This window comes from Lithobates pipiens, unplaced genomic scaffold, assembly GCF_037356315.1.
Source record: "Lithobates pipiens isolate NorthernLeopardFrog02 unplaced genomic scaffold, aLitPip1_a1.2 Scaffold_28, whole genome shotgun sequence".
NCBI lineage: Eukaryota > Metazoa > Chordata > Amphibia > Anura > Ranidae > Lithobates > Lithobates pipiens.
Window position 1 is genome coordinate 656,543 of NW_027507789.1, and position 15,271 is coordinate 671,813.

The 15,271-nt window shown below is 52.1% G+C and overlaps 1 protein-coding gene across 2 annotated transcripts in view; it reads left to right on the top strand.

Moving 5' to 3' along the window:
* The window catches only part of MYOCD (myocardin), a 38,463-nt gene that overhangs the window by 15,452 nt on the left and 7,740 nt on the right, over positions 1-15,271 (top strand). For both annotated transcript variants that reach the window (XM_077458532.1, XM_077458533.1), the window contains exons 4-7: positions 4,476-4,598; positions 8,372-8,619; positions 9,967-10,114; positions 11,358-12,317. In XM_077458532.1, the coding sequence (XP_077314658.1) occupies positions 4,476-4,598; positions 8,372-8,619; positions 9,967-10,114; positions 11,358-12,317 (1,479 nt within the window). The remainder of the gene's footprint in view (positions 1-4,475; positions 4,599-8,371; positions 8,620-9,966; positions 10,115-11,357; positions 12,318-15,271) is intronic.

The following is a 15,271-nucleotide window of genomic DNA, read 5'->3' on the forward strand; positions in this document are numbered from 1 at the left end:
TTCGTGACTTTCAGGCAACAACTGGTTTACAACCTTCTTCATGTTTTCAAAACAAAATGAGATACTGGAAAGAATATGTGACAGCAAATACTCATCGGCCCACCCACCGCCGCTCAATCCCTCCACCACATCGACCTAACCCCCCAACGCTCAGTCCCTCCGCCACATCGACCCACCCACCGCCACTCATTCCCTCCACCACATCGACCCACCCACCGCCACTCATTCCCTCCACAACATCGACCCACCCACCATCACTCAGTCCCTCCGCCACATCGACCCACCCACCGTCACTCAGTCCCTCCGCCACATCGACCCACCCACCGTCACTCAGTCCCTCCGCCACATCGACCCACCCACCATCACTCAGTCCCTCCGCCACATCGACCCACCCACCGCCGCTCAGTCCCTCCGCCACATCGACCCACCCACCGCCACTCAGTCCCTCCGCCACATCGACCTAACCCCCCAACGTTCAGTCCCTCCGCCACATCGACCCACCCACCGCCGCTCAGTCCCTCCGCCAACATCAACCCACCCACCGCCACTCATTCCCTCCGCCACATCAACCCACCCACCGCCACTCATTCCCTCCGCGACATCGACCCACCCACCGTCACTCAGTCCCTCCGCCACATCGACCTAACCCCCCAACGTTCAGTCCCTCCGCCACATCGACCCACCCACCGCCGCTCAGTCCCTCCGCCAACATCAACCCACCCACCGCCACTCATTCCCTCCGCCACATCAACCCACCCACCGTCACTCATTCCCTCCGCGACATCGACCCACCCACCGCCACTCATTCCCTCCGCGACATCGACCCACCCACCGTCACTCAGTCCCTCCGCCACATCGACCTAACCCCCCAACGTTCAGTCCCTCCGCCACATCGACCCACCCACCGCCGCTCAGTCCCTCCGCCAACATCAACCCACCCACCGCCACTCATTCCCTCCGCCACATCAACCCACCCACCGCCACTCATTCCCTCCGCGACATCGACCCACCCACCGTCACTCAGTCCCTCCGCCACATCGACCCACCCACCGTCACTCAGTCCCTCCACCACATCGACCTAACCCCCCAACGCTCAGTCCCTCCGCCACATCAACCCACCCACCGCCACTCATTCCCTCCACCACATCAACCCACCCACCGCCACTCATTCCCTCCGCCACATCAACCCACCCACCGCCACTCATTCCCTCCGCCACATCAACCCACCCACCGCCACTCATTCCCTCCGCCACATCGACCCACCCACCGTCACTCAGTCCCTCCGCCAACATCTACCCACCCACCGCCACTCATTCCCTCCACCACATCAACCCACCCACCGCCACTCATTCCCTCCGCCACATCAACCCACCCACCGCCACTCATTCCCTCCGCCACATCAACCCACCCACCGCCACTCATTCCCTCCGCCACATCGACCCACCCACCGTCACTCAGTCCCTCCACCACATCGACCAAACCCCCCAACGCTCAGTCCCTCCGCCACATCGACCCACCCACTGCCACTCATTCCCTCCGCCACATCAACCCACCCACCGCCACTCATTCCCTCCGCCACATCAACCCACCCACCGCCACTCATTCCCTCCGCGACATCGACCCACCCACCGTCACTCAGTCCCTCCGCCACATCGACCCACCCACCGTCACTCAGTCCCTCCGTCACATCAACCCAGCCCCCAACGCTCAGTCCCTCCACCACATCGACCCACCCACCGCCACTCATTCCCTCCGCCACATCGACCCACCCACCGCCACTCAGTCCCTCCGCCACATCAACCCACCCACCGCCACTCATTCCCTCCGCCACATCAACCCACCCACCGCCACTCATTCCCTCTGCGACATTGACCCACCCACCGTCGCTCAATCCCTCCACCACATCGACCTAACCCCCCAACGCTCAGTCTCTCTGAAACATCGGCCCACCCACCGCCACTCATTCCCTTCACCAACATCGGCCCACCCACCGCCACTCAGTCCCTCCAGCACATTGACCCATCCACCGCCGCTCAGTCCCTCCACCAACATTGACCCACCCACCGCCGCTCAGTCCCTCCACCAACATCGACCCACCGCCGCTCAGTCCCTCCACCAACATCGACCCACCCACCGCTGCTCAGTCCCTCCGCCAACATTGACCCACCCACAGCCGCTCAGTCCCTCCGCCAACATCGACCCACCAACTGCCGCTCAGTCCCTCCACCAACATTGACCCACCCACCGTCTTTCAGTCCCTCCAGCACATTGACCCATCCACCGCCGCTCAGTCCCTCCGCCAACATCAACCAACCCACCGCCACTCATTCCCTCCACCAACATCGACCCACCCACCGTCACTCAGTCCCTCCGCCACATCGACCCACCCACCGTCACTCAGTCCCTCCACCACATCGACCCACCCACCGTCACTCAGTCCCTCCGCCACATCGACCCACCGACCGTCGCTCAGTCCCTCCGCCACATCGACCCACCCACCGCCACTCATTCCCTCCACCAACATCGACCCACCCACCGCCACTCAGTCCCTCCAGCACATCGACCCACCCACCGCCACTCATTCCCTCCACCAACATCGACCCACCCACCGCCACTCAGTCCCTCCAGCACATCGACCCACCCACTGCCGCTCAGTCCCTCCACCAACATTGACCCACCCACCGCCGCTCAGTCCCTCCACCAACATCGACCCACCCGCCGCCGCTCAGTCCCTCCACCAACGTCGAAAAACACCCACCGCCGCTCAGTCCCTCCACCACATCGGCCCACCCACCGCCGCTCAGTCCCTCCACCAACATCGACCCACCCACCGCCACTCAGTCCCTCCACCACATCGACCCACCCACCGTCGCTCAGTCCCTCCACCACATCGGCCCACCCACCGCCACTCCGTCCCTCCAGCACATTGACCTAACCCCCCAACGCTCAGTCCCTCCGCCACATCGGCTGTAGACAGTGTCATTTCTTCAGTGTTGTCATATGAAAAGAGAGAAGAAAAGATTTACACACATGTCACTGAGGGGTGTACTTACTTTTGTCCCATACTGTGTATATATATTATGCAGTGACCTCATCATCCACATGTCTGTAATATTCATTGTTTGGAGTTAGTTTCCTCGGTTGTCTCTCAGTAGCTAAAACTGGACAGAATTTGTAGATATCCTGATTTACGTGAAATGTCCCCAGGAGATTTAATGCTCCTCGCCTGCCAAATGCGTGCTCCTCGCAGCTTGTTCCCCGTGTGCAGCCGCTGTCATCGTCCAGACGCTGAGCAGATTAAGGAATTGTCGCCTCCGTCTTTCTGGTTTCCGAATCATAATTTAGGAGCTTTTCTAGATTAGTCTGCAATGAAGACAGCCAATGGCAGGCGAGACCTCAGCCAGAAGAAACGCCGAATTCACCCCCAACTCTTCATAAGGAAGAATCGGGGAAAATTCTATTTCAGCAGGTGCATCCATCTCCTCTCCTGAAATACTCCTCTCCTTCCTCTATAACTCTCCTCTCCTGAAATACTCATCTCCTTCCTCTATAACTCTCCTCTCCTGACATACTCTTCTCTGCTGGAGGACTCTGCTCCTTCCTCTATAACTTTCCTCTCCTGAAATACTCTGCTCTGCTGGAGGACTCTGCTCCTTCCTCTATAACTCCCCTCTCCTGAAATCCTCTGCTGGAGGACTCTGCTCCTTCCTCTATAACTCTCCTCTCCTGACATACTCTTCTCTGCTGGAGGACTCTGCTCCTTCCTCTATAACTTTCCTCTCCTGAAATACTCTGCTCTGCTGTAGGACTCATCTCCTTCCTCTATAACTCTCCTCTCCTGAAATACTCTTCTCTGCTGGAGGACTCTGCTGGGGTGACATTTGGCCCACTGAATAGATGAGATATAGTCGTGGTGACAATCACTTCTTCCCCGGGTGCAGTTTCGGGACACGTCGGATCTCGGGGGGGGGGGGGGGTGATCTCCTCTCCAATGTTCTTTCCCAGTAGGGATATCTGGTTTCTCCGGAGCCTCAGGTGATAGAAGTCCAATCTGTTGCAGTCTATATTATACAAGACATTACGGAGTCTTTAATTCAATAATGGCCTCATGTTGGCAGAGGAGACTCATCTCCAGATATGGTCTCTTCTCTCCAGGATGGGTTTGGCTCTCATTCATTTGTCGTCAACTCCAAAAATCCGTAAAACCAGCAAACTTCTCTCTGAAGGACCGTGACATTCCCTAATAGAATTCCGTGATATCGGACACTTTTTGTGCGCCTTCCAGGCAGCTTTGAGTAACTGCAGAGGAATCGAGACAAATAGGACAATAAATAACTCCTGGAAATCCCGCGGCCTTTGTGCCGCGCCGGTTTCTGGTCTAATCCCGGTGAGATGTCTGCCCAGATTGGGTGTCTCGCTGTGTGGTGGGATAAATAAGGGCATTTAGGCTAAATCCTGCCGTTCTCTGCTTCTAGAATCACACAAAGGAGAATGAGAAAGACTCACAGGATGTGGGCAACCCCCAAAGTCACCCGCTGCACCCCGACAACCACCTGTCACCAACGGGACCCGAGGCGCCAAACTCCGCGGCTGCCAAGGTAGGTGTCCGAAACTGCTTCACCACTTCACGGCCCAGCCTTTTTCTGACACTTGAAAATTCTGTAGTTGTTGCTAGAAAATGACTTAGAACCCCCAAACATTATATATATATTAACAGAGACCCCAGAGAATAAAATGAAGGTCGTTAAACAATTCCCTACACCACCACCAGCAATTTTTTGTGTTACATGGTTTTTGCTCAGTGTTTTTTTGAAAACACATTTTTTTGGGGAAAATATACGCTTTTAGAATAAAAAAAACAAAAAAAAACATAATGTATACCCCAAATTTTTTTTGTATTTATTTTATTATTTCAGGTACTTATAGAACACCATCAATTTTACATATATTATACATTTACATCAGTCCCTTCCCCCAAGGAGCTTACAATCTAAGGTCCATAACCAACACTCTGTCTTGGTGTCTTGGCGTTGGTCGGGTGTCTTGGCGTTGGTCGGGTGTCTTGGCATTGGTCATGTGTCTTGGCGTTGGGCGGGTGTCTTGGCATTGGTCGGGTGTCTTGGCCTTGTTCATGTGTCTTGGCGTTGGTCGGGTGTCTTGGCGTTGGTCGGGTGTCTTGGCATTGGTCATGTGTCTTGGTGTTGGTCGGGTGTCTTGGCATTGGTCGGGTGTCTTGGCCTTGGTCATGTGTCTTGGCGTTGGTCGGGTGTCTTGGCATTGGTCGGGTGTCTTGGCTTTGGTCGGGTGTCTTGGCGTTGGTCAGGTGTCTTGGCGTTGGTCGGGTGTCTTGGCGTTGGTCGGGTGTCTTGGCGTTGGTTGGGTGTCTTGGTGTTGGTTGGGTGTCTTGGTGTTGGTTGGGTGTCTTGGCATTAGTCGGGTGTCTTGACATTGGTCGGGTGTCTTGGTGTTGGTCGAGTGTCTTGGCGTTGGTCGGGTGTCTTGGCGTTGGTCGGGTGTCTTGGCGTTAGTCGGGTGTCTTGGCGTTAGTCGGGTGTCTTGGCGTTAGTCGGGTGTCTTGGGGTTGGTCGGGTGTCTTGGTGTTGGTTAGGTGTCTTGGCATTTGGTCGGGTGTTTTGGCTTTGGTTGGGTGTCTTGGTGTTGGTCGGGTGTCTTAGCTTTGGTGGGGTGTCTTGGCTTTGGTCGGGTGTCTTGGCGTTGGTCAGGTGTCTTGGCGTTGGTCGGGTGTCTTGGCGTTGGTCGGGTGTCTTGGCGTTGGTCGGGTGTCTTGGTGTTGGTCGGGTGTCTTGGCGTTGGTCGGGTGTCTTGGCGTTGGTCGGGTGTCTTGGCGTTGGTCGGGTGTCTTGGCGTTAGTCGGGTGTCTTGGCGTTAGTCGGGTGTCTTGGCGTTAGTCGGGTGTCTTGGGGTTGGTCGGGTGTCTTGGTGTTGGTTGGGTGTCTTGGCTTTGGTCGGGTGTCTTGGCTTTGGTCGGGTGTCTTGGCGTTGGTCAGGTGTCTTGGCGTTGGTCGGGTGTCTTGGCATTGGTCGGGTGTCTTGGCTTTGGTCGGGTGTCTTGGCGTTGGTCAGGTGTCTTGGCGTTGGTCGGGTGTCTTGGCGTTGGTCGGGTGTCTTGGCGTTGGTTGGGTGTCTTGGTGTTGGTTGGGTGTCTTGGTGTTGGTTGGGTGTCTTGGCATTAGTCGGGTGTCTTGACATTGGTCGGGTGTCTTGGTGTTGGTCGAGTGTCTTGGCGTTGGTCGGGTGTCTTGGCGTTGGTCGGGTGTCTTGGCGTTAGTCGGGTGTCTTGGCGTTAGTCGGGTGTCTTGGCGTTAGTCGGGTGTCTTGGGGTTGGTCGGGTGTCTTGGTGTTGGTTAGGTGTCTTGGCATTTGGTCGGGTGTTTTGGCTTTGGTTGGGTGTCTTGGTGTTGGTCGGGTGTCTTAGCTTTGGTGGGGTGTCTTGGCTTTGGTCGGGTGTCTTGGCGTTGGTCAGGTGTCTTGGCGTTGGTCGGGTGTCTTGGCGTTGGTCGGGTGTCTTGGCGTTGGTCGGGTGTCTTGGTGTTGGTCGGGTGTCTTGGCGTTGGTCGGGTGTCTTGGCGTTGGTCGGGTGTCTTGGCGTTGGTCGGGTGTCTTGGCGTTAGTCGGGTGTCTTGGCGTTAGTCGGGTGTCTTGGCGTTGGTCAGGTGTCTTGGCGTTGGTCGGGTGTCTTGGCGTTGGTCGGGTGTCTTGGCGTTGGTCGGGTGTCTTGGTGTTGGTCGGGTGTCTTGGCGTTGGTCGGGTGTCTTGGCGTTGGTCGGGTGTCTTGGCGTTGGTCGGGTGTCTTGGCGTTAGTCGGGTGTCTTGGCGTTAGTCGGGTGTCTTGGCGTTAGTCGGGTGTCTTGGGGTTGGTCGGGTGTCTTGGTGTTGGTTGGGTGTCTTGGCGTTAGTCGGGTGTCTTGGTGTTGGTTGGGTGTCTTGGCGTTAGTCAGGTGTCTCGGCGTTGGTTGGTTGGCTTGTTGTAGCACTGGACCAGCAGGGATGAGAAATTAATTTTTTACTAAATAAATTAAGACATCAAATTTTGAAAAAACTAATTTTTCTTAATTTCTGTTATAAAGTTTAGCACATAAATAATAAATAATATTTCTTCATAAATTTCAGCCAAACTGTATTCTGCTCCATTTCTTTGGTGAAAATCCCCCAAATCAGTGAATATTATTTATATGTAGGAAAGTTACAGAGTCCACAAACTATGAGATATATGTCTGATCAATCGACCAATCCTGAAGTACTGACGGCCCATTTCTTGAGCCCTGAAAATGCCAGGACAGTACAAATAGCCCCCCAATCACCCCCAGTACAAATAGCCCCCCAATCACCCCCAGTACAAATAGCCCCCAAATCACCCCAGTACAAAAACCACCCCCCCAATCACCCCCAGTACAAATACCCCCCAAATCACCCCCAGTACAAATACCACCCCCCCAATCACCCCCAGTACAAATACCCCCCAATCACCCCCAGTACAAATACCCCCCAAATCACCCCCAGTACAAATACCCCCAAATCACCCACAGTACAAATACCACCCCCCCAATCACCCCCAGTACAAATACCACCCCCAGTACAAATACCCCCCAAATTACCCATTTTTGGAAAGCAGACAATCCAAGGTATTTAGGATGTATGGCAAGTTTTTGAAGTTGTAATTTTTTTGTCACAATTTTTTGTAAATTGAATAAATAAGAAAAAAAAAAAGTTTCACAAATGAAAGGAAAAAGTTCCATCCTGTCCCCCGTGCCGCGTCATCACATGACTGGGGGGGAGATCGGGGACTCTCACTGGTGACTGTATGTAAAAAAAAAAAGAAAAAAATGTTTTAAATATTTTTTTTCTTTTTTTTATGACATTTTTCTTTTTCTTTTTTCTACAATTAGTTTTACATACAGTGAGCAGAGCAGAGCAGAGCAGAGCAGAGTGTCCCGTGTGATCTCTACTCTGGGGGGGGGGGGGGGGGTGAGGATTTCTCTCTTTTTCTTACACACTCTGATTGATTAGAACAGTGAATTGTTTTGTGATTGGGAATTTGGATACATCCGAATCACAAAACATTTGTCTGAATTTCCATAGAGAAGGGAAGGAATCGCACGTCTCTTCCCCACATCCGTCCCCTTCCCCCCTCCTGTAATGGATTCTCCTCCCCGCTATCAGAGGTTACATTGTATCCTTTGTATTCCATCAGTTTTAAGGTTTAAACAAATGTTGCTACTAAAGCATTGATTGTTGTTGTGATAATCTGGCATTTTGGGTATGTTTTATTGGTTCTTACTCCCGAAAATACCGCGCCTGAAAACGCCAAAATAATAACAAACCGCCAATCTCCATTTGTCTCTGAAATCAGCAGAACAAGCCTTCCGCAGACTCCAAAAACCGCCACAAAAAGCCCAAAGACATCAAGCCGAAAGTGAAAAAGCTGAAGTACCACCAGTACATTCCGCCAGACCAGAAGGCAGAGAAATCGCCACCGCCGATGGACTCGGCCTACGCTCGGCTCCTGCAACAGCAGCAACTCTTCCTTCAGCTGCAGATCCTCAGCCAACAGCAACAGCAACACTTCAGTTACCAGGGAATGCACCACTCACATCTCAAGTACGTCTCCATGTGGTTCCATCATCTCTCCGGAGATAGAAATCCCAACCTGACGAGTTCCTCCTAAACCAGAGGTCTCCAAACAATGGGCCAGTTTACTGTCCTTCAGACTTTAGGGGGGCCAGAATGTGACCAGTGGGGGTAGAAAATGTCCCGGGCCCAGCATCAGTGAGAATAGGCCTCAGGGTTGGTGGTCAGTAGGGGGCGGAGTGGTGCCCCATCATTGGGGTCAGTGGGAGGAATAGTGCCCCATCATTGGTGTCAGTGGGGGGAATAGTGTCCCATCATTGGGGTCAGTGGGGGGAATAGTGCCCCATCATTGGTGTCAGTGGGGGGAATAGTGTCCCATCATTGGGGTCAGTGGGGGGAATAGTGCCCCATCATTGGGGTCAGTGGGGGGTAATAGTGCCCCATCATTGGGGTCAGTGGGGGGAATAGTGTCCCATCATTGGGGTCAGTGGGGGGGAATAGTGCCCCATCATTGGGGTCAGTGGGGGGAATAGTGCCCCATCATTGGGGTCAGTGGGGGGAATAGTGTCCCATCATTGGGGTCAGTGGGGGGAATAGTGCCCCATCATTGGTGTCAGTGGGGGGAATAGTGCCCCATAATTGGGGTCAGTGGGGGGAATAGTGCCCCATCATTGGGGTCAGTGGGGGGGAATAGTGTCCCATCATTGGGGTCAGTGGGGGGAATAGTGTCCCATCATTGGGGTCAGTGGGGGGGAATAGTGTCCCATCATTGGGGTCAGTGGGGGGAATAGTGCCCCATCATTGGGGTCAGTGGGGGGAATTGTTTTGGGCTTTTTCCATAAGATGGTGTTTTCATCCTTTTTTCCCTATCTCAATATTGCTGATCTCCTCCAGTCCAATCTCAGTATTGAATTCCGCCACTTCCTGCCCTTTTTCCAGGATTGGTTGCTCAGCCTTGCGTGGTTTGATTGTCTCTCGGGGGATCAGGAAGGATTTTTTCCCCTGCTGTAGGTAATTGGATCATGGCTTTGCTGTTTTTTTTGCCTTCCTCTGGATCCTCTGTGGGTGATGGATTGATTATTTGGGATCGTATGATTCCCCCCCCCCCCCTTAATGATTGAACTAGGTGGTCTTCTTTCAGCAAGACTATCTATGTATCTACAAAGACCCCAAACCCGTCTCCAATTGGCGCTGTTGACTTTTATGAAGCAAGGGCAAAGCAGGGAGGAGATAGACCTCAAAGTGAGGATCAATGAATAGGGATCACCACACACCCTACAATAGATTGAGGAGAAGACCAGGAGCAACCAAGAAACGCTTCTACTAAAGTGTCCGTCTTTCTGATATTTCATTTACAAATATTTTTCTTTCTCATAGGCAGCAAAATGAACAAATGCACCGGAATGCCAACACGCCAACAGTGGGCAGTCCTTCCTTGTCTCCAGTAAAGACCACGTTCTCTGGCCAGTCTAACATGTCTTCCATGAAGCCAGGACTTCTCCCGTCCAATCTGGACGACCTAAAAGTAAGTTCTGCTCTGCTGGCTCCAAAGAATACAAGGAGTCTGGCACATGGGGCCAAATGGAGAATTGTGAGGATGTTTGAAATGTGACCTCCATTTTTTTGTGTGTCTAGATCCATGTTTCCCAACTCGGGTCCTCGAGGCGCCCCAACTGGTCATGTTTTCAGGATTTCCCTCAGATGAAACGGCCGTGGTAATTACTAAGGCAATACAACTGATCAAATCACCTGTGCAAAATAATGGGAAGCCGGAAAACATGACCTGTCGGGGTGCCTTGAGGACTGGAGTTGAGACGCGCTGGTCTAGATAGTTAAAGTGAATCTTCCCTGAATCTGAGCGCCACAAACCAAAAAACACTATTTCATTCATTTTTTATATTCAAAGCAAACTCGGCCCATCCGTCCATGTCTCAATGCTTTATGTTGCTGAGAAATCACTTTGAAAAACATCCCCCTAGCACAGGGATAGGCAGTTAGCGGACCTCCAGCTGTTGCAAAACTACAAGTCCCATCATACCTCTGCCTCTGGGTGTCATGATTGTGGCTGTCAGTCTTGCTAGGCCTCATGGGACTTGTAGTTCTGTGTAGGTCCGCTAATTGCATATCCCTGCCCTAGCATTTCTGGCCATGGCCATCTTGAGCAAGGGCAAATGATTCATGTAGCATCTACTTCTTGGAATCCATCTGCCCTTAGCTCCGGCATGTATGCAGGGGAGTGTGCTTAGCTGAGAAAATCCCTCCACCTCTCCTCCCCTTCTGGAGACTCCTGAGTTACCTAAAAAGTGACCCAGTTGTTGACCCTCCTGAAGACTCCTGAGATGTATGACATCACTGGCCTAGCCAAGAAACCAGGAAGTAACTGAAGAAATGTACAAAAAAAAAAGTTTAAAACCAGTAAATATGATCTATTTTCCTATCTATTTACTAATACTAGCAGCACAAGGATTAAAAATGATGAATGTTGATTGGGGGAGTGAAGTTCCGGATGGGCTGAGCCTCTAGAGCAGGGGTCTTCAAACTACGGCCCTCCAGTTGTTCAGAAACTACAATTCCCATCATGCCTAGGTATGTCTGTGAATGTCAGAGTTTTACAATGCCTTATGGGATGCGTAGTTCTGCAACAGCTGGGGGCCGTAGTTTGAGGATCCCTGCTCTAGAGTCAGATGTGTGGAGATGAGCTCTTTCTATGATAACAATACAGGAATGATGCTCCTTTATGACTTTATCATTCTTTCCTCTTCTCCAAGGTGTCGGAGTTGAGGCAGCAGCTTAGAATACGTGGATTGCCCGTGTCTGGCACAAAGACCTCCCTGATGGAACGACTGCGGCCCTTCCAGGAATGCAGCGGTAACGCAGTCCCAACCTTTGGCGAGATCACCACCGTCACCTTCCCAGTTGCGCCAAACAACTCTCTGTCGGGTTACCAGACGCACCCGTCTGCCGGGGTGATCTCAAATGGATTCTATCAGTTCGGCAGCACCAGCTCCACCCCACCAATATCCCCGGCCTCTTCCGACCTTTCTGTAAACGGCTCTTTACCTGATACCTTCAGTGACGGGCCAATGTCTTCTCCTCACTTCGGTCTCCACCCTTCCCCAATCCACCTGAGTGCCGAAGAAAGTCTTCTGAGCAGCATCAACAGTAGCAGCTACCAAGCAGAACTGGAAGGCATGGATGCTGAGAAGGACAAAATGTTGGTGGAGAAGCAGAAGGTCATCAATGAGTTGACCTGGAAGCTCCAGCAGGAGCAGAGACAGGTGGAAGAGCTGAGACTTCAGTTACAAAAGAGGAAGGGGAGCTGCGGGCCTCTAGATAAGGCCCTTCCATCTCAACACTTCTTTGGAGTGCAGATCAAACAGGAAAACGTGTCAAGCTGTCCCTTTGCCTCGAAGCAAATGACCATGAAAAACCAGACCAATAATGGGATGGAGAAGCTGGGATCGTGTGCAGCGCAACCAATGCCGTGCTTAATGAACAACCACTGTATGGAGGCCTCAAACCCCAACTCCATGTCTTCCACTTTTCTAAGTCCCCAGTGCTCCCCGCAACATTCCCCACTTGGACCTACAAACAGTCCCCAGCACATCAGCCTGCCCCCATCCCCCAACAACCATTGCCACTACCTGCTGCCCGTGTCCCCAAATTCACAAGGCGACACGCGAAGTCTATCGCCACAACGCATCAATACTCAGATTTGCACTGGACAGGTAATCGATCCCAAGTCGTAAAATTGGAATTTATTGTTTGTGCAATTTAGAGCTTTAAAATTTGTCACATATCTGTAAAGTATATTTTCCCTTGTATTGATACTAATGCCCCGCACACACGATCGGACATTGATCGGACATTGATCGGACATTGATCGGACATCCCCACAACAAAATCCATGGATGTTTTCTGACGGATGTCGGCTCAAACTTGTCTTGCATACACTCAGTCACCCAAAGTTGTCAGAAATTCCGATCGCCAAGAACGCGGTGACGTACAACACGCATGACGAGCCGGGAAAATTGAAGTTCAATAGCCAGTGCGGCTCTTCTGCTTGATTTTGAGCGTGCGGGGCACTTTGTGCGTCGGAATTGTCTGCACACGATCGGAATTTACGACAACGGATTTTGTTGTCGGAAAAATTGAGAACCAGATCTCAAATTTTGTGTGTCGGAAATTTCCGATGGAAAATGTCCGATGGAGCCCACACACGGTCGGAATTTCCGTCAAAAAAGCTCCAATCCAACATTTTCCCTCAGAAAATCGGACCGCCTGTACGGGGCATAAATCACACCGTGTGTACGGGGCATAAATCAGACCGTGTGTACGGGGAATAAATCAGACCGTGTGTACGGGGCATAGATCGGACCGTGTGTACGGGGAATAAATCGCACCGTGTGTACGGGGAATAAATCACACCGTGTGTACGGGGCATAAATCGGACCGCGTGTACGGGGCATAAATCGCACCGTGTGTACGGGGAATAAATCACACCGTGTGTACGGGGCATAAATCGGACCGCGTGTACGGGGCATAAATCACACCGTGTGTACGGGGCATAGATCGCACCGTGTGTACGGGGAATAAATCGCACCGTGTGTACGGGGCATAAATCACACCGTGTGTACGGGGCATAAATCGGACCGCGTGTACGGGGCATAAATCACACCGTGTGTACGGGGCATAGATCGCACCGTGTGTACGGGGAATAAATCGGACCGCGTGTACGGGGCATTAGGCTGTATAGTTTGATTTGTGTCATTTGAGACAATTATTTATAAGTTGAACTAATGTCAATTAAATAAAATGCAAGCAGAAAAAGCAAGGGCGTAGATAAGGTGGGGGTTATGGGGGTCCAAACTTTCCCCAGAGGTCCTGACAGGGGCCTGAAGTCACACAGCCCAGGCATTCTTCTGTGTCTATCCATCAATGACCCCTTGTTGGACTGTCAACAAAAAAAAGCCTTTCAGGAGACTGCAGTACCATGTCTGTCAGCCACTCTCTGAAAGGTTATTCACTACAGATCGCTTTTCAGGGACCAATGCAGTTATAAACAAGCCCTTGCTGTGTAGGCATAACTTTTAAGCCCCTCCTACTGTCAGTCAAGTTTTGCCAGACCTCGAATTTTCTATGTTATGCACATCACTCTGGGTGCCCAAGGTCGATATGAGGCCCTGAGTGAAAAGTCCTCAATCAGTGGCCTGGACCTGGAATGTGACCTGGAATCAGCCTCTGATCTGACAGCAGAGCTCAGACTGGGAGAGGGAGAAGCAGCACAAGAACCTAATCATTTGTGCTTCAATACTAACAAGGGTCATACTGATAGGAGGAAAGAGCAGAGTGATAGAGAGGAGAGCTAATCAGTCTGCTGCTTATCCCTTCACAGTCCTGTCATGGGCTGGTGGATGGGAAAGACCTGTAGGTGATATTTAACTGTAACAGAGAAAAATCAGGACTCCTGTCCTTCCAGAGAGGGATGTGCTCTATGTCAGAGCTGTGTAAATCTCAGGCCTGGATGGACAGAACTAGAAATCATTTAGCAAGTAATGCAGCTCCCTTTTTATGTATTTTAATGCTCCTTATATTGCTAGAATGGAAAACAAGTAATGTGGAAGTGACGCGGCTCGGATTGACCTCCGAGTGACATTGGGAATGCCGGATCTTTCTTAAAGCGGAACTAAACCCATCCATTTAACAGTTTCAAAAAACAGTTCCTGGCACATGCGGGGAATGTAACTGTCACATTGGTTGTGCTCGCAACCAAACTATCAAACCATCCAATGGCCGGTGTCATAACGGATCACATGTGCTGCACCGTGGCAGCAGAAAATAAAATGGAGGCCAAGATGGCGGCTTCCTGGGCTGAAAGCGATGGGAGGGTTTACTTCCACTTTAAGTCGTCGGTCAGAGGCATCGCGTCTCTGAAATTTGTACCCCGCTGCAGTCTTGTCATACCCCTTTCAGTGATGTGCAACAAGCATTCCTATTAAAACAACTTACCATGCTACGAGTGCGCTTCCTGCACACTCCCTGTGCGCTCCCTGTGTGCTTCCTGCACACTCCCTGTGCGCTCCCTGCATGGTCACTGCACGCTCCCTATGCACTCCCTATGCGCTGCCTGCGTGCTCCCTGTGCACTCCCTGCCCGATCCCTGCGTGCTCCCTGTGCACTCCCTGCCCGATCCCTGCGTGCTCCCTGTGCACTCCCTGCCCGATCCCTGCGTGCTCCCTGTGCACTCCCTGCCCGATCCCTGCGTGCTCCCTGTGCACTCCCTGCCCGATCCCTGCGTGCTCCCTGCGCAATCCCTGTGCGTTCCCTGCGTGCTCCCTGCACGGTAGCCACGTGTATCAGAAGCATACTAGCAATCAGGAGCTTTCTGACCATGTGACCACTGTCACAGCCAATCACAGCAGTTAAATGACTGAATGCCCACCTCCACCTCCCCGCTTTTAGAACACTTAAAGGGCCGGGAGTTGGTTAGCGGGAAGGGGTTAAAGAAGAATTTCTTGTATGGTTCATTGGTTCAGCTTGGATCGTGTATGTAGAATAACGGTGGGATTTCCGTCTTCTCCGGGGATCTGCACTCATTTCCAGGTCCCGCGCCCAGTGACTGTCCGGCTGTGTTGTGAAAACAGGAGGAGACCATTCGGAAAGCATTCTGTGAATGGATGAG